Here is a 27,399-nt window from a genome sequence, read left to right as displayed (position 1 = left end):
TTCTTTCAAAACTCAATTCAAGTGTCACCTCTATGAACCCTTTCCCAACTTACCCAGGTACTAGTGCCTCCTCCCAAAATTACCCTGGATTTATGTTGTACACATTTTGTTTAAAAGGAGAGAGAGAGAGAGAGAGAGAGGTTGTTTACCCAGATAGAAGTGACTTTCATTTCTGTCTTAGGCACCCACACCCAGAATATCTGGCACATAGTCGGCAATTAATAAATACTTGTTGAGTGATTGATTTTATTAATTTATTATATTATTATATATTATATAATATATAATAATATATTATATTATATATTATATATAATTATATATAATATAAAATATATATCATATATAAATTATATATAATATAAAATTATATATTATATAATTATTATATTATTATATTATAATTTTATAATTTTATTAAATTATTAATTTATTAAATTATGAAATTTATTAATTTCACTTCTACTTCCCTTCCCTCTTATCTCAAATCCATACCAAGCATGCATACTCTCTGATGCTAAGAAAAAATTTAACATTTCTAGAAGTGATCATTTCCTTGACTGGTATAAAAAACGGTGCAGCAGCAGCTGCTGCTGCCTCCTCTTCCACTGACCTCCACAAACCTCAGGAAATTGCTACTCTCAAATAATGAATACTCTTGGAATGGTAAGTCTGTCACTTAGATAAATTGGGCAGATTTCCAAGACTCAACCCTTTAATGTTCTTTGGCTCTTCTTTTTCTGACAATTGTTAGTTGGATGATAATCCCTACCTTGTCACAGGCCCATTTGTCATGTGAATGCTCAGCATACTTGGTGACCACATATTCCAGTTTTTCAGGAAGAGAAAAGCTGAGAGAGAAAGGAAAAAAAACGTGCCATCACATCACGAGGCACAAGTGGAGAAAGTAGGAGCAATTCGGAACTGTCAGAACGTTTCCTGTTTAGGTAGAAACAGGGAGCTGGGGTCAATAACACTGGGACCATTCATATAATTTAGCAGAGTTCCCAAACATAATAGCAATTAGTAACACTGCCCAGTGGCTTCCCATGTACCAAGGTATGGGTATAGCACAAAAAGGGAATGCCAAGGAATTAGATACAAATTTACCTTTATTTCTTTTCACTGAGTTTGTTGATAAAAGAGCTGTGCTTGGTGAAATCTATTTAGCTTTAATCAAGAGTGTTGTTTTGTAAAGATGGTGTTCAGAAGTAATGCTCAATTCCTATCTGAGGGAAAATCCATTAGGAAGATTCTTTTTAGGTGAAATTTATGTCACATAGGTAATATGCCTGTGATGTGCTGGAATGTATATACGTCTGTGTCTATAACAGAATTTCTAAGAACACATTGTTAGTAGGCTAACTTTGTATTAATCTCACCTGACTCCCGTTCTTTCAATATATCCTTAAAATATGCTCATTTTTAATCTGTTTAATGGTAACTGATGACATCTTACCTTTCTATTTTCACTGACTTTTGTTCCATTTCTGTTTTTCTTGTCTCAACTATTCTATTGTAAGTACCTTGAGGATAGGACCACATGTGTCTTTATATTCCTCTGCAATCTCTCCTCAAAGTCCTATGTCCCTAGTGTTTTACTTTTAGCATAAATGAATGACTAGACTAGGTAATGAAAATCACACATCAGGACAAGCCTAAACAAGAAAAAAAGACCTTTAGGCATGTCTAGATATGAGTTACGAGATGAAGACTCTTCACCCAAAGCACCCCATCTCTCACCCCCCCACCCCGGCTCCAATCTGGAATTGTCATAAATTTCAACATATCTCAGGTGTTGAAGAATGCTAAAATTAAAAAAAAGCCCTTTCTAAGGTTCTAGTATTATAGGTTCAACAGACTTGAAGTGAATTCTTTATAAATATTCTGTTCCATTGAAATTGGTCGGCTAGCTATTTTCTGTAAACTGTATTCCAGTTCCTACCTTTACATAAGTAGACTGCCATGTCTTAAATGAACTTCCTCTCTACCTTGTAGATAGAATTCCTAGCTTCTTTCAAAGCCTAAGTTAGGTGCCACACCCTAACCTAGGCCTCTTCTGACAACATTCCTACCTCCCAACCCAGTTGCCAGTACATGATCCTCCCTGAAATTATTTTGCACATTTAAAATCTACTTATCTGTATAAATGCTATCCCCTATTCTACTTCCCTCTTTCCCCCATCTTCCTCCTCCCCCGCCCCAAGTAAAATGCAAGCTCCTTGAGTGCAGGAACTGTTTCATTTTTGCCTTTGTCATTCCCAATGTCCAGCACAGATCCTTGAACAATTTATTATTATGTATTGGTATTATTATTTTGGACCTGTGATTTCGTCAGTATAGGAAGCAAACTTTCTATATCAATGCTCATCAGCACCTTGTAGTTCCAGAGAATTGAGTACTTACTAAATGTTTATCTATCTGAATTAGGCTAGATGGACCTCAACCTGTCTTCTGATCAATAGGCTTCAAACCATTTAGGAGGTTTAGAGTTCTTCACTTTAATATATATTTGGAAACAAAAAGTAAGTCATACAGACCGTATAAGACACTCTTAAGTAGAAATATTTTATTGTCTGCAGCTGAATGGAGATAGGAAGAAATTTATAGTGCATTAATTATATTGTTCAGATAATACAAAAGCCTGGATGGTAAAATCAGCATTAATAAGGAATACCGAGATGTTTGGAACTGAAGGAAAATGCACTTTGGGTTTGAAATACACAATATTTTGTGATCTAAAAGTATAACATTAAAGGGTAAATGGCTTCTCAAAGAGGAAGGCTAAACTGTTCTTGCTACATCCTTCTGAAGCCTCAATAAATTTGTTTACACATCCAGGACCTAGCACACAGTGCACTACATACAGCAAATGTTTAATATATGATTGTTGAATGGAAATTGAATTGAATGTTAATGGATTTATTTTGATTTATTATACTATTGGAACTTACAGTACTAATTTACAAACTAAATGAAGGTTTTGTCAAAAACCATTAATAAACTAATTGCATCATTTATCAGGGAAATTGACTTAGGGCTTTAAGCTATATTTATTCAGTAGAAAGAACTCATCTCTATTTTATCATGAACAAAAACCAAAGAGTGATAATGTAGTACATGATCAGATATAAATTAATTATATTTTAAAATAACATAAAAAATATGGTGCCCTGGAAAAATGACTTAGATTACTTAGGATTGCAAGGACAGGTACTAGCCAGAAAGACAAGCCAAATCTTGACAAGCTAGTATCTTTGGGAAAAAACAGCTATGTGACAAAAACATTAATTTACAAAGTATTTTGGACTCACTTGATGGTATTGATAGGTTTGGGGTCAAAGTTTCCTTCTGCATCCACTGAGGTCTGCTTTTCCAATGTGGCTGTGATTCTGGTGTCTAAATAATCAGGTGGCAAGGCCCCAGCTATTGCACTGAGACAAGGTAAGGCCATTCGGAAGAGATCTGTGTCATATTTCTGTGGGAAAAATAGGAACTAGTTGGAAATCTAATTTAAAAAACACATAACATGTTAGTAAGTGAATCACAGCCATAATGCAGAAGCATCAGAAGAAATAAGAATAATAACCAAGTTCATTTATTTTCCAGAAAAAGAAAGGGGTGGTCATCTGCTCCCTAATAATTACGATGAAGACATGAAGCTCAGATGGCCAAAAAATGCTAAAGGGAGGGGAGGTATTAGACAAACTATAATTAAGCTCCAGGTTTTATCAAGGAAAACTAGGAACACCCAGTTTTATTCTCCTGAGGATGGGGATATCAAGACTCACAAAGAAAAGGGGCAGAGGAGAACAGCAAAGTTTGTAAACTTGAGGTCTGTCTCAATGAGCTTGGTCCCCTAAGACTGAGGAATTACATAAATTATTGGCAAAATCTGCAAACCTAAAATTCTCTCTAAGCAGAAAAGAGATTATTAGAGGACCGTTTTCATTTCTGCTTTGAATAAAATAAGGGCTTATTAACAAGGACTACACAAAGGAGTAAAACTGAACAGGTAGAGGTGAAATAGTTTATCAAAGCATATCAATTTTGAGAGATACTGGACATGGGAGTTAGATCTGGGCTCAAATCTTACCTCAGACACTTACTAGTTGTGTCACTTAGCCTCTCAGGGAAATAGTTTTTTTCATTTGTAAAATTGGGATAATAACATAATGATGCCTACCTCCCAACGTCTGTTGTGAGCAAGAGGATTTGCAAACATTAAAATGCTATAAAAATGCAAGCTGTCATTCTTGTAGGGTAGCTGAGCTATGGCATATATAGTCCAACAAAAAAAAGGAGGGGGCAAAGGAAGCAATAGCAGCCAGTTGGGTTAATATACCCCTCTGATGACTTCTAATGTGTATTTTGTATGTGAGGGGAAAAATAATTTACCAATGAAGGGTTATAGCCTCAGCAAAAAAAAATGAATATGTATTTGGTCAAAGCACTGAAAACAAAGACAAAGTTTAGGAACCCTTGTTTGTCTTCTTCCTCACTAATTTCTTGGATCATTGTGTCCCTTACCTCCTTTAATGACATAGTCATTACCTTATGAGAGAGAGAGTCAAAAATCCCCCAGAAGAGCTTCTCTGTCAAATGCAACTCTTCTTCCACTGCCAAGCCATAGCCCCCCCATCCTGAAGGGAGGCAGTAATACTTCCAACACTGTTCATAATGATTTGTCAAAAGCTAGGAAGATGAAACAAAAGAGTACTGTCAGGCTGAAGCAAAGAAAATTCGCCAATGTTTTATAATACACACAAAATTACCGTGCAAAAATAGCAAGTCAAGATGATGAGAAGAGTACTAAAGATATGTAATAAAAAGAACAGCAGAAAGACCTTCAAACAGTGTAAGAAAAAGATATCTTTCATATTTTAACCAGCTGTGGACTTGGTTGAATTTGCTTAACTCATGATCCTCCTAACATACTTTTTGTCTAAGTAACAAGTGAAAAAAGTGGGGTGAATTTCTTCATTTTACTCCAAAGAGTAGAGAAATCTCTACTGTTTGAAACTACTGACCCATCAGGGGTGGGAATGATATGGCCTGAAAGCTCTGACTCTACATGTGATTTGTGGTTGTTTAGTCGTTTCAGGCATGTCCAACTCCTTGTGATCCCATAAATGTGTCAGTTCCTATGTAATTGTCGTAATGGGGGTTTGGAAGAGTCTAGATCAGGCCTGTACAACCTGCTGGCTGGTTATGCCCATATTTCTTTTACTTTCAAAGGATGTTTTCCTCTACATTTTCTTGGACTGCCCGAAATCTTTTGGCATGCTACAAGTGGCCCGAGGGCCATAAGCAGCTGCCAGTACAGGTTGTGCAGGCCTGCTACAGGTCTTTCTCTTGCCTGCCTCTATTACTGACCACAACTTGCTTTTGCCTAAACCATCTAACAACCTGCTAGTGTTAGAAGAGATCCAGGGCTGAGTAGTCCTGACATATCCTGCCCAGGAGAGGGCAGTAGGACATTACAAATGTCTTAGGAATGTGTGTTGTAAGAAAAGAGGCAACTGACAGAACCTGTGCCTGTGTCGGACAGCAAAGGGAGGTTTGAAGCACCGGGAACTCTAAGATGCTGCCTTCAGTTTGACTTTCTGCAGGCACGAGAAATCCACCACTTCATGTTGCAGTGGAAAATGTTTTGGGCTTAGCATCAGAAGACTGGGGCCTAAATCCTGCCTCTACCACTTCCTATCCCAAGTCTGGAAAAAAGGGAAGCCAGTGGGTGATTTGAACGAACAACAGGGAATCCCGGAGTATGACTGCTACCTCTTCTGCTAAGAACTTGTTGCATGACAGAAAGTTGAAGAATGACTTTGGGCCTCAGTTTTTATCACATATAGTAAGACTGGGTAAAAACTGATTTCATATCAATTCACTTTTTAAAAATGATTTAAGTGAGGGGCAAGTTAGCACAGTGGATAAAATTCTAGAATTAAGAAGTGGGTTCAAATAAAGGTGCTAGCTATATGACCATGAGCAAGACATTTTACTCATATGAGACACAGTTTCCTCATTTGTAAGGAGCAAATAAGATAATATACACAAGATACTTTGCAAACATTAAAGAGCTATATAAATGTTAGCTGCTGATGAATGATAATAATAAAAACTAAAAAGGCTGTTATAAGAAAAGCAGAGGGATCTTAGATTTAGATCTTAGGGGATCTTAGATTCTTAGAGACAGTTATCTAATCCAACAACTTCATTTTACAGATGAGGTAATTGAGACTCAAGAGAGGTTTAGTGACTTGCCTAATCAGGAAAAAAATATATATATTTAAAGTAAAAGATATGACTCTCTTGCCCTCAGTGCTTACTAAAGAAAAACAACAAAAGTGATTGTGAAATAGGAGATGTTATGCTTCTCCCAAAGATCTGGAAATAAAGTATAAGAACACAAGGCTTAGCCTTCAGAAATGAGGAAGAGAAAAAAAAAACATACCATATTTCACTGCATAGGTGTCGCAGATTTTACATCAAATTTTTTGCAAAAAAGTGAAATGTGACCATTATGTGAAGCATTTAAAAAGTGTGCTTGTATTAATTAAAAATCAATTATTACTAAACTGTGTTCGGTGCAAGATTAGGATGCTGGGAATACTCATGAATATATGTTAAAATTGGGAAGATATAAGTCTTACCATATCATGTGACTTACTCATGGTAGACCCTTGTGCCTATGGTTCTTCATTAGACTGAGTGACAATACAGTTAGTACTGCAGCACTCTCAACAAACCATGCAAGTTGCGCTTTCAGAAATATACTAACAGTGCACATGCGCTGAGAATTCTAGGCTTGTGACTTACAACATGAGAAAGATAAATGCATATCCATATGCCACTGGTGAATACATTGCTGCTGTGTTTACCTTTTGAGTGGTGTGACTAACTGAATTATCCCACTCAATGATTACTCGGTGAAAGGTTATAAACCAATTTGTGAACTGAAAAAAAATAGGGTGCGACGACTATGCAGTGAAATATAGTATCAAATACAAAAGAGCCAATGTACTGTAGTTTAAGTGTTAGAAGTGAGTTTGGAAGACAGAAGCACCTTGAATTATCTCTTATATAGGAAATTATTAATGGAATTGGAATTAGCAACTAATAAAAATATTTAAAGAAAATCAAACATGTAGTTAAATCTAGCATATTTGCTATCCTCACCCTAAAGAATGGAGGTTCATTTTTGCTAGTAATGTCTTAGTCACTAACTAGCAACTTAAAGGAATGAAATCAATTTCATAGATGCTTGCCTTTCTTCTGAAAATGGTAAAAAGTTTGTTTTGTTGTACATTTTCTGTGGCACAGACTGGGATTTAATCACTAGAAAGGATATTTACCTTAAGCGGCATTTTATAGTACTCATTGAGGAGTGGTACATCAAAAACAAGACGGCGCAGGAGTTGTTGTAACATGGAAGGCCGTAAATGACTGTAGTGTGGAAGAAGGGAAAAAATTCGTCATTGGTATGTTATGGGAAGTCCCAAAGCTATTAGATTCAAAATAAAAGTTCTTCAATATATTCAAATTCATCAGGAAATACTAAATGACCTTTAAAAAATATAGACTTCTTAAAAAAAAGTGAAGGGAATCTGTTTTTTGGTGCTAAACTTTTATGAAGAGTAGTCTACATTTTCTGCCCCTAATTGCTCCCCACTCATTCATTATTTAATCACTTGGCTTTCTAACTTGGCACTCTACTGAAACCATTATTTTTTTAAAGGCTACTAATGATCTAATTGTCAAATCCAACAACTTTTCTCACTCCTCATTCTCCTTGAACTTTTTGTAGCATTTGATGCTGATGACTACCTTGAATTCTCTTAGTTTCAATGACACTGCTCTCTCAGGTTTTCTCCCTGACTGCTACTTCATCTTCTTTGCTGGTATATTGTCCTCCCACCATCAAAACGTGAGTGTCACCTAAGACCCTATCCACTGTCCTTTTCTCTATCAATATTCTTCTTAGAGAATTTCTCCTACTTTCCCATGGCTTCAATACTGCTAGGTGGATGACTTCAAACTCCATAATCAATCCCAATTCTTTTGAGCTCTCATTCCACACTTATGACTGTCTAGGGCACATTTTCACCTGGCTAACTACTCAATTCTCCCCTAGGCCATAATTCCTGCACTAGTTGCTCTCTCTTCCTTTCTCCCTTCTTACCTTTTAGCTGATGAAGTCAAAACTACACTATCCTCCACTCTTGATTCCTTTTCACCCTTGTCTTATTGCCAATCATGCCTTGTCAAAACTCAACCACTCTTTACTCTTACCATCTTCCACCTTTGCTCTTATTCTAGTGCTGTTGAATGGAGCTAAAGAAAATCATTAAACTGTGATCACTATAAAGTTATGTATCCACTACAAATTTGTCATATAACCTCAACTGACCAACATTACCAGCTTTATTTAACCCTATTATTTTTTTGCATACTACAGTTTGGATTACTATTCTCCAATTTTGTCTGACGTAAGTTTCGTTTCCATATATTTTACATTTCTCACGACTAGAACTTAATGTTTCTTTGTCCCTTTCAAGAGCTCATTAGTTATTTTTCACAAAATTCCCCCAAACCCACTAATTGAGCTCTCTGTCTTCGCATTTTCTTTCTTTTTTTTTTTCAGCCAAAGACAGGGTTTATTAGAACACTGATTGGGGTGAGTGAGATTCCTAGTGAGTCTCTGCTATTGGCCAGATTTTAAGAATCTGAGCCTCTTTGTAGTTTCTCAGAGCATTTTATTTACATCTCTACTTTGGGCAGATGACACTTTACCTTGCAGCATACTTGTCTGTGTTCATATCAAATCCTTATTAGATTTTAAACTTCTTGAAGACAGGCCCATGTTATTTTTTACCTTTAATCTTCTCCAGGCCTAACAAAATGCCTGACACACATATTCTACATTTAATACACAACTTTTGAGTTGAACTGAATCCACTTATGCAATCTAACAGACGAATGTGTTAAAGTATGCTCAAGAAATGCTCAAGCTCGTTAGTGATGCCACTAATTGGATGAGTCCATTGGCTTCTTTAGGACTCAAATATTCCTCATGTGCAAATGAGTAGGTTAGTCTAGGTATCTCTAAGGTTCTTTCTCAACAACCTTAGAGATACCTTTGAGGGTCACTAAATTTATTACCCAATCAAGATTTTGGTGATGTTAGCTACCAACTCCCAGTTGGATTTTTTTCCTCTGACAACTAACTGTTCATAACCTTTGACCATTTATCAATTGGGAAATAACTCATTCCTATCAGGTCCTTATCTATCTTGGATATGAGACCCTTATCAAAGAAACTTGCAGCAAAGTTTTTCCCATTTTGATGTATCCTGAAAATGATTTTTTATGTGTACAAAGATTTTTTATTTTAAAATATTGAAAATTGTCCATGGGGTCTCTGTCCCCATTAAATATAATGCCAGCCCTTGACAGTATTATAATTATTTCAAATTAAATTTTATTTTTACACCAAATATCTGCCTTTGCTTCCTCTGGAACTCTTTTCATGCCAAATTTTTTTCTTGCCTCTTTTATGTGAGATAATTTACCCAATTCTACCTCTCTCTTTCTCCTTCTTCCAGTATAATCCTCTCTCACCCCTTCATTTTATTTTTTAGATATCATCGCTTCATATTCAATTCACCCTGTGCCCTCTGTCTATATATAAATATACATATGTGTGTGTGTGTGTGTGTGTAGATATATATATATATATATATATATATATGTATGTATATATTCCCTCCAACTACTCTACTACTGAGAAAGGTCTCATGAGTTACAAATATCATCTTTCCATGTAAGACTGTAAACAGTTCAACTTTAATAAGTTCCTTATGATTTCTCTTTCCTGTTTACCTCTTCATGCTTCTCTTGAGTCTTGTATTTGAAAGTCAAATTGTCTATTCAGCTCTGGAATTTTAATCAAGAATGCTTGAAAGTCTTCTCTTTCATTGAATTTCCATTTTTTCCCCTGAAGTACTATATTTAGTTTTGCTGGGTAGTTGATTCTTGGTTTTAATCCTAACTCCTTTGACCTCTGGAATATAATATTCCAAGCCCTCTGATCCCTTAATGTAGAAGCTGCTAAATCTTGTGTTATCCTGATTGTGTTTCTACAATATTTGAATTGTTTCTTTTTGGCTGCTTGCAATATTTTCTCCCTGACCTGGGAACCCTGGAATTTGGCTACAATATTCCTAGGAGTTTTCCTTTTGGAATCTCTTTCAGGAGGTGATCAGTGGATTCTTTCAATTTCTATTTCACCCTCTGGTTCCAGAATACCAGGGCAGTTTTCTTTGATAATTTCTTGAAAGATGATGTCTAGGCTTTTTTGTTTTTTATCATGGTTTTCAGTTAGTCAAATAATTTTTAAATTCTCTCTCCTGGATCTATTTTCCAGGTCAGTTGTTTTCCAAATGATATATTTCACATTGTCTTCTATTTTTTCACTCTTTTGGTTTTGTTTTATAATGTCTTGATTTCTCATAGCCTTCATTTGCTCCATTCTAATTCTTAAGAATTTATTTTCTTCAGTTAGCTTTTAGACCTCCTTTTCCATTTGGCCAATTCTGCTTTTTAAGGCATTCTTCTCCTTATTGGCTTTTTGGACCTCTTTTGCCATTTGGGTAAGCCTATTTTTTAAGGTGTTATTTTCTTCAGCATTTTTTGGGTTCTCCTTTAGCAAGCTGCAGACTCATTTTTCATGATTTTCTTGCATCACTTTCATTTCTCTTCCCAATTTTCCCTCTACTTCTCTCACCTGATTTTCAAAACCCTTTTTGAGCTCTTCCATGGCCTGAGACCAAGTCACATTTTTCTTGTAGGTTTTCGATGTGGGAGCTTTGGCTTTGTTGTCTTCTGGTTGGATGTTCTGATCTTCTTTGTCACCAAAGTAAGATTCTACAGTCTGACTTTTTTGCCTCTGTTTGCTCATGTTCCCAGCCAGTTACTTAACTTTTAAACTCTTTGTTAAAGTAGGGGTCTGCTTCCAGTGTGGAGAATGTACTATCCCAAGCTTCAGGGGTTTTGTGCAACTGTTTTCAAAGATACTTCTAGGGACCTGTAGACTTTCAGTTCTTCCAAGGTGGTATGATCAAAGGCAAGGTGTTTACTCCTTTCCTGGCCTGTGCTCTGGTCTATGAGTGAGCACAAGTACTCTTTTCTGCCTTGGAACTGTGAGGAGGATTCCATCTCTACTACCGCCACAAGCTCCACCATGCCAGTGCTCCTCCTCACCTCAAGATCACCACCCAGAACTGTGACTCAGATCCAAACATGGGCAAAGTAAGAGAATCCTGCCTCAGCATCAGCAAAGAGATTCCTACAATCCCACTCTGATCAGCTGCTTGATTCCCCCCACTGTCTATGGGCAAAGAGCTCTGGAATCAGCAGGCACCCCAGGGCTGTGCTAGGGCTGGGGCCAGACTCTGCTTCTTTCTCACCCAGGTCTGACAGACCTTTCCTACTGACCTTCTACGTTGTCTTTAATGTTCGTGGGTCGTGAAGTTTGGAAACCACCACAACTTCCTGTGATTCAGTCCCCTGAGGCCTGTTCTGGTTTTCTCTGGTCCTGGTCTTTGCCTGTGTGACCCATGTTAAACTGTGCTCCTCCACCATCCCGGAGCAACAGACCTTTCCTATCAACCATCCAGGTTGTCATGGGCTGGAAATTTGTTTCACTCTGTCTTTTTGTGGGTTCTGCTGCTCTAGAATTTGTTTAGAATCATTTTTTTAGGTATTTGGAGGGGTTTGGGGGAGAACTCAAACAAGTCACTGCTTTTACTCTGCCATCTTGGCTCCATCCCCCTCAACCCCTTGCACATTTTCAATCTTTCTCTTTCTATTGGTCCCACTCCTTCCCCCTACAGATATGCTTTCTCTACACTAAAAAAAAAAAATCCTTTAATATTGTTATGTTCTCAAGTTGCTGTTCTCTTGCCTTAAATTCTTCACATCTTCCTGCACTTCAATCCGTTGTAGTTTCTCTTCTTTCTAATGTATCCTTCACACTGCTGGTTTGTGAAATCTATGATTCCATCACTTCTCTGTTCAAAAACCTTCAGTAATATCTGTAACAAATCTCCTGCCTTGCCCCCTCAACTCTAATCCATCCTCCATTCAGCCACAATTTTCCTAAAGTGTAGGTCAAATCATGTCACACACAACCCCGCCTTGTCTTGCCCTGGCCTCCATAAACTCCAGTGGCTTCCTATTGCCTCCAAGATCAAATACAAAATGCCCTCTTTGGCATTCAAAGCCATTTATAAACTAGCTCCCTCCTACCTTTACAGTCTTCTTATACCTTATGTCCCCCCCAGATACTCTTTGATCCAATGAAACTGTCCCCCTGTGTGTTACATGAACAAGACACACTATTTCTTGACTCTGGGCATTTTCTTTTGCTTTCCTCTATGTCTGGAATGCTTTCCTGCCTCCGCTCCAATTATTGATCTCTCTGACTTTCTTTAAGTCCCAACTAAAATCCCACCTTCTACAAGAAGCCTTCCCTAACTCCTCTTAATTGTCTTCTCTCTGCTAATTACTTCCTATTAATTCTATATGGCTTATTTGTACATATTTGTTTGCTGTTTTCCCCATTAGACTGTAAGCTCCCTGGGGACAGAGATTATCTTTTGCCTTTTTTTTCTATCATCAGTGTTTAGCACAGTGCCTGGCATATATTAGGTACTTAATAAATATTGATTGATTAGTAGAGGGGGAAACTCATACCAACATTATCTCAGATTTCATGATTTTGCACCAAAGTACTGAAGAAATTTGTGTCATTTCCCCTGCTAGACTGTCAGCCAATCCCTAAGGGCAGAGGTTGTATCATTTCATCTTTGTAGCTGTAGCCCCTATAATATGACAATAACTTGATATGTATCTGCTGAATTCAAATGAATTGCAGAGGAGCTTACCCCCATAGTTTGGGATCTTCAAGTACCTCAGATAGTATTAATCTTACTAACATCCAAGTCACTCCAAGCAATGAAAAATCTTGTGTTGGCTGAGGAGGTGGTAGTCTGACTGTTCATCTTATATAATATGGAGTCTTAGGTACCTTATCCTCAATACTTTCGTAAGCACTGGCTACCATCCTGTGATAGTCAGATAATAAATAATCAGAGGAATGAAGTGACGGGAGGCAATTGATTAGAGAGGCAAAATGAATAGGGGATGAGGTAAAGAGGGTTTCTGAAGAAAGTATACAGCTGAGGATCAAATTTATAGAAAGATGCCCCAGACTTCAGGTTCTCAAATGTACAATTTTATTTATGTGCATACTTCTGTGCAATTGAATTCAAATGAATAAATACTAATGAGAAATACATGAGGACTTTACTTACTTGCAGATAGAGAGCAGGCATTCTTCTATGGTATCTCTCTGCGCTTTGGTAAGGGCGCGTCCCTTGGAGAGTCTATAGATAGTCTGAAGTGTGGAATCAACCAGAGAAGTGTAATGCTCTGTCCCAGCAAACAGAGGAGCATGCCTTGTGAGGAGAGGGAGCACAGCAGAACACAGATATCTATTCAGTGCAAGTGCCACCTCTGTGGTACTCAAAGACACCTAGGGAAAAGAGAAAGAGATAATGATAAATCTTATCTGGAACACTCAAGGCATAACACTCACCATATGATCCTATGTCTTAGGCATGTCTTACACATTTTTGTGCTTCACAGAATATAAAGCCACAGGGAGTATGATTGTTCACTTTGTCACTAGAGGTACTATTTTGCATGTAAAATGAAACAAATTAAGTTAAAAGTAAAAAACAAAACAAAACAAAAAATAAAAAATGAAGACCAAAGGGCAACCAAACAAAAGGCTGTTTGTTAGTGAATTAACTCAGAGGCAAAAACTGTTAGGCTGCCTTCTTCACTCTGAGTTCTACTAAATATCTATATCTATATCTATCTATCTATCTATATATATATCTACATCTATCTATATATATATATATATATATAATTATGAGATGAACCATAACCGCCTTATTGAAATCAGTAAGAGAACTTTATTTTTGTATATATTTAACTTTGAAAGTTTGAAAGATTCTTGATTTCACCAATACGGGTATGTCCTCCACTAATACAAATCCCAACCCCTCCATTCTTCATGCATTTTTAAAAAGATTTATTGACGTGTTTTGTTTCTACATTACATATATGTTTATAGATCATTCCCATTTTGTAAGAGCTCTTTTAACAAAGAAAAGCAGTTAAGTAGACTAATAACAGTGATTTTATCTGAAAATGCAAACAATATTTCACATTTGTAGCATCTCCTCACCTTTTTAATGAACAAAAATCTATTTTTTCTCCCTCCCACCCTCTATACAACTGAAGAAAAAATAAAAATAAATTTTTATAACACATGTGCAGTCAAACAAAACCAATTCCTTCAATAATTGTATAAATATAAATATGCCTCATTCTGCATACTAAATTTGTCATTTCTCCGTAATGGATAATCTATCTATTTATCATAATCAGTTCTTTGGAACCATGAATGGTATCACCTGTTGGCCAACATTCTCATGATGAGCCTTTCCCCACTGAGCCAGACAGATCCTCAGATGACAAACACATAGTCCATTATTGGGCCCATATTAAAAATCTTTGTACCTTGGGAAGATGTGCAGGAACTCACCTCAATAAAACATGTAAGTATGACTTTACTTACATACTTGTACGATTGCACTGGTGTGAGTATTCCTTTCACTAGTGCAAACTGCAATTTTCACATGTCCTATCCTATGTGATTCATGTCTTCCTCCATAACATTTCTCATCATCTGTTGTTTTCTCTCTTCTCACATAGCCATCACCCTAGTTCAAGACCTCATCATTTTTTTGCCAGAAATGCTGCAATATCCTCATAATAAATCTTAGATATTAATGGATCCTAATACTGTTTCAATTCATTCCCCACTTCAGTCTATCCTTCACACAGCTATGAAAGTGATTTTCCTAAAACTCAAGTCGTACATCAAACTCCAACTCAGCAAACTCTAAGAGTTTCCTACTGTTGATTCCAGGATAAAATACAAGCTTTTCTTTTTGGCTTTTAAAGTCATTCACAACTAGCCCCAACCTACATTTCTTGCCTTTTTAGTCATTATTCCCCTTTCTGCACTCTATGGTCTAGCCAAATTTTCTTGCTGTTCTTTACATGATACTACATCTCCTATTTCCATGACTGAAATTTCCTCTTAAACTCTGCCTCTTAGAATCCTTTGCTTTCTTTAAAACAGCTTATCTATCATAACATGAAGCCTTTCTCAATCCTTCCAATCCTCCCATCTGCCAAGTTGCTAGTGGCCTTAACTCCCCATTTTTAGTTTTGTGTATTTATATAAGTAATGGTGGTTTCCCCCAAATTAAGCTCCCTAAGGACTGGGTTTGTTTCCTCTTTATTGTGACCCCCAGCCTTTAGCATAGTGCTTGGAACACAGTAGGTACTTCATAAATGCTTGTTGATCGATTCTAGTCCTTTTTGTATCTATCTAATGTGCTTGACAGCTTCCTCTACTTTAAGCATATCTTTAGGGTACCAATGTTGCACTCAAGTGATCCTATTGCTTCTCATTCTGATCACCTATGTCCTTAATGCTACTTCTTGTATACTTGTACATATTATTGGTAACATGACACAATCTGACACTCATTATACACATATCAATTGCCCCTTGGATCATTTGTAATTTTGATTATTCTTATATCATAATGTACCATTATTTATGGCTCAATAGCATCGCCAAAAGAACATTAGTGTTAAAGATATTGACTTTGTCCTTAAGGACTAATTTAGATCACTGAAAGCACTTTGAACTTGGCCTATTTCATCACTCATCTATAATGTCTACCTAAGACAGCTACAATGAAGAACTAAATAAATGGGTTCTCCAAGGAGAAGCATGTTATAATCTAGGAAATATGAATTCTCCTTTCAATTTGTTTTGCTAGTATGGGTGATCAAATTATAAATAAACTTACTTCATGAATCCTTTGGTCTGATATTGCTAGATTATTCCTGACAAAGAAAGGTCCATGCAACATATGATACAATAAAATTGCTTTTACTTACTTAGCAACATTCAAACTGCAAATGGTAAAAGGGAAGGAGGAGTTGTAGGTCTCAGTCAGCCAATAAACAGTTATTAAGCACCTACTATGGACCAGGCACTGTGCTAAGTGCTGGGAATACAAAAAGAGGTAAAAGTCAGTCTCTGCCCTCACAACCTAAAGTAAACAAATTATGTGGCTGTAGTCCCTCCCAAGGGCTCCACTCCTATTCTGGGGATACAAAGGCTACAAGATGTTGGCAGGTAAGGATCTATCCTTGCAAGGGCCTCACACAGTCAGGATGGCTTCCTTTTTTTATACAATGGACTAATTTATCTCCATCTATCATCACAGACAGATCCTCAGATACATATGGATAAGTTATTTCATAATACATTTACCAGTCTAGATCACTTCAGAATAAGCAGACATATTACAATATAAGTGATACACATTGATCATTCTAGAACATGCAGGATTGTGTGATAGGCAAGATATGTGGGTATACCTGATGGTCTTACACACTTTACCCTTGGATCACACATCCCTATACTTATTTCTATATAGTCTAAAGTGAAATCTAATCTTTCTCTTGCACTACACAATTGGATGCTAATGGACATACAAGCTCTCCTGGTCAACAAGGCAAAGTTATACTTATATAAATAGAACAACAATAACACAAGTCAAGAAAGAAATTCCATAACCAGGATAAATTTCCATTATTCAAGTGTGGGACAGTGGAATCAAGGTCCCATTTTAAATTGGCTGAGGTGGTACGGGGAACAGGAACAATTTTTTTAATTTTAAATTTTTTAAAGAATTTAAAAAATATCTTAAGAATTTTTAAAAGAATTTAAGAACCAAAGTAATTTAAGAATTTTTAAAGTGGAGAAGGGCTTCCGCTTCCGGGAGCCAAGATGGCGGAGTAAAAAGGTAGTCGCTCTCACCCTCCCATATCAACCTCTGAAAACCCAGAAAATATCACCCCAGAAAAAACCCTGGAACAGCTGAACCAGAAGAAAGACGGGGTACAGCAGTGCAGTAGCCCAGGTAGCTAGAGGGATTAACAGGAAAGGCCCCTCTTACCCTGGGGGAAGGGGAGCAGTATGAAACAGGAGTCGCCTAGCCAGCTAGTGGAAAGACCCAGTTTAACACAGCAGGAGGAGATTCTGGTGCCTTGGCATTCTACAGCAAATGGGTCTCCCAGTGCCTCAGCAAAAATAAGGGAAGCAGCACTACAAAGGGCCCCAGGTGGATAAGCATCCAGCAGCATTCATATGAAAGGAGCTGAAGAAAGCAACCTAGAGGTGCCAAAAAGTTACAGCCTTGTTGATTCCAGCGCAACCCCAGGTAAGCTATCAGAACCCTACAGCCTCCAACTGCCAACCAGGAGGAGATCACAAAGACCAGGTGGTCGGGCAGGCAAACGCCAACAGCTGTACCTTCGAGCGCATCAGTGAGGGTGGGGTAACTGGTGGAAACCAGCTCAGAAAACCACCAGGTGCCTCAGCATTCTACAGCAAAGAAGTCTCCCGGTACCTCAACAGAAATAAGGGAGGCAGCAATGCAAGGGGCCCCAGGCAGATAAACACCTGGAAGCACTTATCTAAAAGGAGCTAAACAAAGCTAAAGGAAAGGAAAAGCAGGCAGCCTAGATTTACCTGAAAGTCCCAGCCTTGCTGATTCCAGCCCAACTCCAGACAAGCTGCCAGAAACCTACAGCCTCCAATTGCCAACATAAGAGGCCCCAGCTCTCAAAGCCAGTGACCAAGACCTAGGCTCCAAACATAAGAAGCTTGGGTCAGCGCCCTCTGCTCCCCAGCAGGACAATTTAATCTCTATAAAGGCCAGGGAATAAAGAAACACCATGAGTAAAAAGAAACGTAGGATAGATTCTTATTATGAGAAGAGTGAAAATCAAGACAGAAATTCTGAAGAGGACAACACTGTCATCAAACCCACATCTGCAACATCAAAAGGGAATATGAACTGGTCTTAAGCCCAAAAAGCCTTCTTAGAAGAACTCAAGAAGGATTTTAAAAGTCAAATGAAAGAGGTAGAAGAGTCCTTTAAAAGTACAATTGGCCAATTGGAAAAAAAGTACACTGAAGAAAACAAGTCCCTAAAACACACAATTGGCCAATTGGAAAAAAAGTACGATGAAGAAAATAAATCCCTTAAAAATACAATTGACCAACTGGAGAAGAAAGTACAAAATCTAACAGAAAAAAACAGTATGTTAAAAATTAGAATTGAACAAATGGAAACTAATGACTTCTATGAGAGAGCAAGAATCAGTCAAACACAAACAAAAAAATGAAAAAATAGATGAAAACGTAAAATACCTCATGGGTAAAACAGCTGACCTGGAAAATCGATCCAGGAGAGACAATTTAAAAATTATAGGCCTACCTGAAAGTCATGATGATAAAAAGAGCCTGGACAATATCCTTCAGGAAATCATAAAGGAAAACTGCCCCGAAGTCCTAGAACCTGAAGGTAAAATAACTATAGAAAAAATCCATCGTTCCCTGCCTGAAAGAGATCCCAAATTGAAAACACCAAGGAATATAATAGCTAAATTCCAAAATTACCAGATTAAAGAGAAATTACTGCAAGCAGCCAGAGAGAAACAATTTAAATATCATGGAACCACAGTCAGGATTACACAGGACCTTGCAGCCTCTACATTAAAAGACCATAGGGCATGGAACATGATATTCCGTAAGGCAAAGGAGCTTGGAATGCAGCCAAGGATTAACTACCCAGTGAAAATGAGCGTGATTTTTCAGGGAAGAAGATGGATACTCAACGAAATAGGGGACTTCCAAATGTTCCTGATAAAAAGACCAGAGCTCAAAAAAGAATTTGATCTTCAAGTACAAGATTCAAGAGAGACATAAAAAGGTAAATGGGACAGAAAGATACAATATGTTGTTAATAAGGGCAAAATGTTTACATCCCTACAAGGGAAGATGACGCTTGCAGCTCTTGAGAACTGTGTTGTTGTTATATCAAGTTAAAGGAGTATACATAAAGGGGGTGGATATAAGTTGACTTTGATGTAATGATAAAAAAAAAATTTAATCAAGTGTAAATGGATCCAAGTAAGTGAATTAGTCTGAGCTAAGAAAATATACTGAGAAAGGAGGAGGCAGACAAGGGTAAATTACATTACAGGAAAAGACAAAAAAACCTATTAGAGCTGAGGTAAAGAAGAGAGAGGGATGAGATTGTTTGAACCTTACTCTCATCAGATTTGGCTCAAGAAGGGAATAACATAATCAGTTAGGTATAGAAATCTAACTTGCACTATAGGCAGTAGGAGGCAAAAGGGGAAAGAGAAGGGAGGGGGGATAGAAGGGAGGGAAGAAGCAATAAGTGTAAAGGGGAAGAAAAGGGAAAGGGATAATAGAAGGGAGGTGGGACCGTAGGAGGTGCTGGTCAAAAACAAAACACTAGTGAGGAGGGAAAGGAGAAAGGAGAAAGAAAAGCATAAATGGGGGAAAAAAGGATGGAGAAAAAGACACAGATAGTAATCATAATTGTAAATGTGAATGGGATGAACTCTCCCATAAAATGGAAGCTTATAGCAGATTGGATTAAGAACCATAATCCTATGATATATTGTTTACAGGAAACACATTTGAAAAAGAGTGACACATACAGGGTAAAGGTAAAAGGCTGGAGCAAAATATATTATGCTTTAGCTGAAGTAAAAAGTAAAAAAAGCAGGGGTAACAATCCTGATCTCAGACAAAGCAAAACCAAAAATAGATCTTATCAAAAGAGATAAGGAAGGAAACTACATCCTGCTAAAAGGCACCACAGAAAGTGAAATAATATCATTACTAAACATATATGCACCAAATGGTATAGCATCCAGATTCTTAGAGGAGAGGTTCAGGGAGTTACAGGAAGAAATAGAGAGCAAAACTATACTAGTAGGGGACCTCAACCTCCCCCTCTCTGAACTAGATAAATCTAACCACAAAATAAACAAGAAAGAAATTAAGGAGGTGAATAGAACATTACAAAAGTTAGGTGTGATAGACCTGTGGAGAAAACTGAATGGGGACAGAAAGGAATATACTTTTTTCTTGGCAGTACATGGCACATACACAAAAATTGACCATGTACTAGGGCATAAAAACCTCACAATCCAATGCAGAAAGGCAGAAATAGTAAATGCATCCTTTTCAGATCATGGTACAATAAAAATTATATGTAATAAAGGGCCATGGAAAGATAGACTAAAAAATAATTGGAAACTAAATAATCTAATCCTAAAAAATGATTGGATCAAACAACAAATCATAGAAACAATCAATAATTTCATTCAAGAGAATGACAATGATGACACAACATACCAAAACTTGTGGGATGCAGCAAAAGCAGTTCTTAGGGGAAGTTTTATATCTCTAAATGCTTACATAAATAAAACAGAAAAAGAGGAGATCAATCAATTGGGCATACAACTAAAAAAACTAGAAAAAGAACAAATTAAAAATCCTCAATTAAACACCAAATTAGAAATTTTGAAAACCAAAGGAAAAATTAATAAAATTGAAATTAAGAAAACTATTGAACTAATAAATAAAACTAAGAGCTGGTTTTATGAAAAAACCAATAAAATAGATAAACCTTCGGTTAATCTAATTAAAAAAAAGAAAGAACAAAACCAAATTACTAGTATCAAGAATGAAAAGAGTGGAACTACCACCAAGGAAGAGGAAATTAAAACAACAATTAGGAATTATTTTGCCCAACTATATGCCAACAAATTTGACAATCTTAGTGAAATGGATATATATTTACAAAAATATATATTGCCCAGATTAACAGAAGAGGAAGTAAAATGCTTAAATAATCCCATCTCAGAAAAAGAAATTGAACAAGTCATTGATGAACTCCCTAGGAAAAAATCTCCAGGACCAGATGGATTTACATGCGAATTCTATCAAACATTTAAAGAACAATTAATTCCAATACTATATAAACTATTTAGTAAAATAGGTAAAGAAGGAATCTTACGAAATTCTTTTTATGATACAAATATGGTGCTGACACCTAAACCAGGAAGAGTCAAAACAGAGAAAGAAAATTATAGACCAATTTCTCTAATGAATATAGATGCAAAAATTTTAAACAAAATACTAGCAAATAGATTACAGCAACTTATCACATGAATAATACACTATGACCAGGAAGGATTTATAGCAGGAATGCAGGGCTAGCTCAATATAAGGAAAACTATCAGCATAATCCATCATATCAACACCAAAGCTAACAGAAACCACATGATCATCTCAATAGATGCACAAAAAGCTTTTGACAAAATACAACACCCATTCCTATTAAAAACACTAGAGAGCATAGGCATAAATGGAGTCTTCCTTAAAATAATAAACAGCATCTATCTAAAACCTTCAGCAAGCATAATATGTAATGGGGACAAGCTAGAAGCGTTTCCAATAAGATCGGGGGTGAAACAAGGATGTCCATTATCACTACTGTTATTCAACATCGTACTGGAAACATTAGCTTTAGCAATAAGAGAAGAAAAAGACGTTGAAGGCATTAGAATAGGCAAAGAAGAAACAAAGCTATCATTCTTTGCAGATGACATGATGTTATACTTAGAGAATCCCAGAGAATCAAGTAAAAAACTACTTGAAATAATAAACAACTTCAGCAAAGTTGCAGGCTATAAAATAAACCCACATAAATCATAGGCATTTCTATATATTACCAACAAAGCCCAACAGTAAGAGATAGAAAGAGAAATTCCATTTAAACTTACTGTAGACATTATAAAATATTTAGGAGTCTACCTCCTGAAACAAACCCAGGAACTCTTACAAAACACTTTTCATGCAAATAAAATCAGATCTAAATAACTGGAAAAACATCAGTGGCTCATGGGTTGGTCGAGCTAATAAAAATGACAATTCTACCTAAGCTAATTTACTTATTCAGTGCCATAACAATCAAACTACCAAAAAATTATTTTATAGAGTTAGAAAAAATAATAACAAGATTCATTTGGAAGAACAAAAGGTCCAGAATATCAAGAGAACCAATGAAAAGAAATGCAGGGGAAGGTGGCCTAGCCATTCTAGATCTTAAATTGTATTATAAAGCAGCAATCATCAAAACTGCTTGGTACTGGGTAAGAAAGAGAGTGGTGGATCAGTGGAATAGGTTAAGTATGCAAGACACAGTAGTCAATGACTATAGTAATCTATTATTTGATAAACCCAAAGACCCCAGCTTCTGGAATAAGAACTCACTCTGACAAAAACTGCTGGGAAAACTGGAAAAGAGTATGGCAGAAACTAGGCATAGACCAAAATCTCACACCATATACCAAAATAAAGTCAAAATGAGTACATGATTTAGATATAAAGGCTGATACTATAAGCAAACTGAGAGAGCAAGGAATAGTTTACCTATCAGATCTATGGAGAACAGAAGAATTCATGACCAAACAGGAGATAGAGAACATTACAAAAAGCAAAATAGATAATTTTGATTACATTAAATTGAAAAGTTTTTGTACAAACAAAGCCAATGCAAGTAAGATTAGAAGGAAGGTAGAAAATTGGGAAAGAAGTTTTACAACCAGTCTCTCTGATAAGGGCCTCATTTCTAAAATATATAGAGAATTAAGTCAAATTTATAAGAATACAAGCCCTTCCCCAATTGATAAGTGGTCAAAGGATAAGAACAGAGAGTTCTCAGATGAAGAAATTAAAGCCATCTATAGTAATATGAAAAAATGCTCTAAATCACTATTGATTAGAGAAATGCAAATCAAAACAACTCTGAGGTACCACATCATACCTATCAGAACGGCCAACATGACAAAACAGGAAAATGATAAATGTTGGAGAAGATGTGGGAAAATTGGAACACTATTGCATTGTTGGTGGAGTTGTGAAATGATCCAACCATTTTGGAGAGCAATTTGGAACTATGCCCAAAGGGCTATAAAAATGTGCATACCCTTTGACCCAGCAATAGCACTTCTAGGGCTACATCCCAGAGAGATAAGACAAATGGGAAAAGGACCCACATGTACAAAAATATTCATAGCAGCTCTTTCTGTGGTGGCAAAGAATTGGAAACTGAGAGGATGCCCATCAATTGGGGAATGGCTGAGCAAGTTGTGGTATATGAATGTGATGGAATACTATTGTGCTGTAAGAAATGATGAACAGGCTGACTTCAGGAAAACATGGAAAGACTTGTATGGTCTGATGCCGAGTGAAGTGAGCAGAACCAAGAGAACTTTGTACACAATAACAGCCACGTTGTGTGATAACTAATATTGATAAACTTAACCCTTCTGGCAATACAAGGATCTAAGACATCTCCAGAGGCCTTGTGATGGAAAATGCTATCCACACCCAAAGAAAGAACTATGGAAGCCGAATTGTTATTTTTTTTCTCTTCTGTTGAGTTTTGCTTCCTCTTTCTGATGGTTCCTCCTATTGATTTTAATTTCTATTTACAACATCACTAATGTGAAAATATGTTTAATATGAATGTAAATGTATAGGCTATATCAAACTGTGCACCATCTTGGGGAGGGTGGTAGGGAGGAAGGGGGAGAACAATTTTAAACTCCAAAGTATATGGAAGTGATTATTGATAAATCAAAAAAAATTTAAAAAAATACAAAAAAAAAGAATTTTTAAAGTGGAATACCTTTTGGGAAAACAGTTGTTCTCTATCTCTTTCATAGTGATGCTTTGCCAGTGTGCTTTTACTCTAAAACAGTGCTTCCCTTGTCTTTCACATCTATTTACTTGACAAGGAGATGAAGAATCTTTTGAATAAGGAACTATTTCAGTACTTTTGGCCCCCCCATGATAATAACTCATATTAATTAAACTCATCTAAGAAATGGTAAAGGAATACTTATCTTTTAGCTATTTTTGGAAATCAACAGTTTGTTTAAATTGTAGGTAAAGTTGGAGCTATTATAATTATATGTGGTATATATTCATCTTTTATCTTTTCTTCCAGCTTGACATTTACTTTAGTCATTTACCCTAATGATCTGATACTTGTAGACAGCCAATTTTGAAATAGCTGTTAAATTGAGCAGCCAGTTATTTCTTGTCTGTTAAGACATGTCAGGTTCATTTTTCGGGTAGGTCATTTATTGCTTGCCATATGTAATATGTTAACATTTTTTTCTTGAAGAGTCTTTGTCTTCTTCAGTCTCTTTGTCTGGAATAATATTTTCTAAATGAGTTTTTCATCCTTTTCCTCTGAGTTCATTTTTTAAATTTAAATTAGCAAATTTCAAGATACATGTTAATTTATTTTGAGGAATAGTTTAAAGTTTTTCCAAATAATTTCTCTTCTTTATTCTCTACAACCCATGTTGGTACCTGAGCTGGAATCATCTTCATAATGATCTGGTCATATATACTACTGTGTATACTATAAGATGAGATGATCAAATCATCCATGAAATGGGTTTTTTTTGTCCCTTTGCTGAACAATGAAACAAACTCTCCCACCATCTTTACTGACCTGAAGAGAACTCACGAGCTATTTTCTTCTATTTAGTTAAAACTTCTACATGTCTTTTGGTTTTTATTTGTAGTGAGGATATCAGTATGGACATGTCAACTCAGTTTTTAAACAAACATTGAACATTAAGAATGCCAATAGATAAATTAATTCTTGTGGAGTAAAAGCTGTCATTATCAGCTTTCTTCCCTATCATTTAGCTACTGTCATTGTAGACATGAGAAAGGATTGTTTCACATGTTTGCCCATTTAGTTTCACTGCCCGAAAGATTTACCCTGATAATCAACCCTGTAGTAATGAGCTGATCCTCATAGTCTGTCAATAGGTAACATAGGACCTTTGTGGAAAACTTGTTTTCATTTGGTGCACAGGAAAAATAATTCAATACAACAAATTATTAATACCTAATATGGAGAAAAGTGTGTGGCAACATGGCATAATGAATGGAAAAAGAGGCTCAATGTAATCCAATAAATATTTACTAAGTTCCTATTATGTGTTAGGTGCTAAGTGCTAGGGATACAATAAAAAAAGACACGACCTGTCCTCAAGTAGCTTAGAGTCTAAAGGGGGAGACAACACAAGGAGTTAGGAAAGGCGAGTAAGGGAGGAGGGCAAGGAACACCAAGATGTACCTGGCACAGGGGCATCTTGTACTTTGAACTGAAACTACACAGGACAGCAGATGCAAAGTGGAGTAAACTGAGTCTAGCTCCTGCCCTTGATAAAGGAAGGCATTGAAGGAGTCTGGTACTCCTCTCCTCCAGCTCACCATTCAAAGGGGAGAAGAGGCTGAGGGAGGTAGTTCAAATACAGACTGAGTTAGCCACATGGTGGGGAGTTTAGAATTGATGAGCTTATTTTGAGAGATATAGTTTGTTCTGTGGAGCTGAAACCAGACAGCGCCAAAAACGCAAAGCAGCTCAGTGTCAGAAAGGCCTTCCCCCTTTAACATAATGGCTGTGCGACCTTGGGGAAGTCACTTAGTCTCAGTGCTTTAGGAAACTCTCTACAATTATGTGTTAGGCACTGTACACAGTAACAGCAACATTGTGTGATGACTGACTTTGTTAGACTTAGCTCTTCTGAGCAATGCAATGGATCTAAGACAATTCCAAAAAACTCACTATGGAAAATGCTATCCACATCCAGAGAAAGAACTATGGAGTCTCAATGCAGACTGAAGCATACTGTTTTCTCTCTTTTTCTTTTTTTTTTTGGTTGTTTTTTGTTTTTTCTTTCTTATGGTTTTTTCCTTTTGTTCTGATTCTTCTTTCACAACATGAAAATATGTTTAATATGATCACATGTATAGCCTATATCAGATTGCATGCCCTCTTGGGGAGGAGGAGAAATTTAGAACTCAAACTCTTATAAAAGCGAATGCTGAAAACTAAATATTAAAAAAAATGTTAAAAAAAGATTATGTGTTAGGGCATATCTCTCCATCTGAGTTAGTACATGAGGTTTCTCACAGGGAGCTTCCTACAACAATAAAAACTGGTTTAGTAAAAAAAAAATATATATATGTGTATATATATATATATACACATATATATGTATATATATATATACATATATATGTATATCTATCTCTCTGTCTATATATCAGTATAAATGACTCTTGAGGAAGAAGAACATGAATAGATATATCTTCTATATTATTTCTCTTGTCAAAGTCCTTTCCATTCTATTTTCAGTCTTACTTTTTACTTCACCTCTGACAGACTTACTAAGTACTGAAGGGGCTTGCCTAGTTCCTTGGTCTTTCCTTCTGGCAATCTTTTGATGTGATTGACCTTCACTCACCTCATTTCTCAGATAGAAAAATTGAGGCAAAGCAGGAAAATGACTTTCTTAGAGGCACAGAGGCAATTAGTGGCAAAGCACCTAAGAATGTAAAGCCACTGAATCCCATATGGATGCTTTGTAGTAAGCATTTATAATCAGTCTCAGAAAGTAGATCTTTGCATTCCCAAGTCCTTGGCACCCATCCCATTTGGTGCACTAATCAGCCTAACACAGTAACTTCAGCATTTTAAAAGATTTCCAGCTGTAAGGCTATTAATTTTCTAATGTGGTTTCAACTCTTTTCTGACTTACTGGGGGGCTCTCAACTTGATAATCTTTTTCCCTAAAGCATTGCTGAAGTTATAATTAGCAATTTTCATAATTATGAGAGACAAATCAATCAATCAAAGTAGCTCTTCAGGTAGTGGTGCACATTGGAAGCAGAACTGTATCCCGCTAGTTAAATTTACAAGTGTTGAAACCAATTTTCAAGGAGTATAAATGACTTAAAGGTACATACTTCTGAAATGAGCCTGACTGAATAAAGAAAAGTGTTAAAGGTATTGAAAGCCACTAATGTCTCAAACTGTGTTTAAATTCTTATACATGATTGTTCTGATGCTAGGCAAGGAGGTACATTTCAGAGAACATGTTTAAAGAACTTGAATTATTGAGGTCTTTGGTAAATAACTAATAATAATTCATATTTATGTACTGATTTAAAGTTTACAAAGCACATCAATCACCACAAGCCTATGAGGCAAGCAGTATAAGCATCACTCTCCCCATTTTATAGACAAGACAATTAAGGTTCTGAGAGGATAAATGATTTGCCCAGGATTACATACATACCTAGGAACTGTCAGAAAAAGGAAACATGGCATAGTGGATAGGATGCTGGACTTGGATCCTTGGGTTCAAATCTTGCCTCAGATACTAACTATGTGACTTTCGGTA

The 27,399-nt window shown here is 36.5% G+C and overlaps 1 protein-coding gene across 1 annotated transcript in view; it reads right to left on the bottom strand.

Moving 5' to 3' along the window:
* RYR3 (ryanodine receptor 3) overlaps positions 1–27,399 on the bottom strand; it is a 579,223-nt gene that overhangs the window by 163,160 nt on the left and 388,664 nt on the right. The window contains exons 48-52 of the mRNA XM_027869916.1: positions 13,380–13,600; positions 7,359–7,449; positions 4,555–4,695; positions 3,315–3,478; positions 773–851 (exon numbers count right to left, since the gene is read on the bottom strand). Of these exons, the coding sequence (XP_027725717.1) occupies positions 773–851; positions 3,315–3,478; positions 4,555–4,695; positions 7,359–7,449; positions 13,380–13,600 (696 nt within the window). The remainder of the gene's footprint in view (positions 1–772; positions 852–3,314; positions 3,479–4,554; positions 4,696–7,358; positions 7,450–13,379; positions 13,601–27,399) is intronic.

This window comes from Vombatus ursinus, unplaced genomic scaffold (genome assembly GCF_900497805.2).
Source record: "Vombatus ursinus unplaced genomic scaffold, bare-nosed wombat genome assembly UNPS02014794.1, whole genome shotgun sequence".
Taxonomy (NCBI): Eukaryota; Metazoa; Chordata; class Mammalia; order Diprotodontia; family Vombatidae; genus Vombatus; species Vombatus ursinus.
Note: the sequence above shows the minus strand (reverse complement) of the source record. Positions and strands in the feature narration are given on the sequence as shown.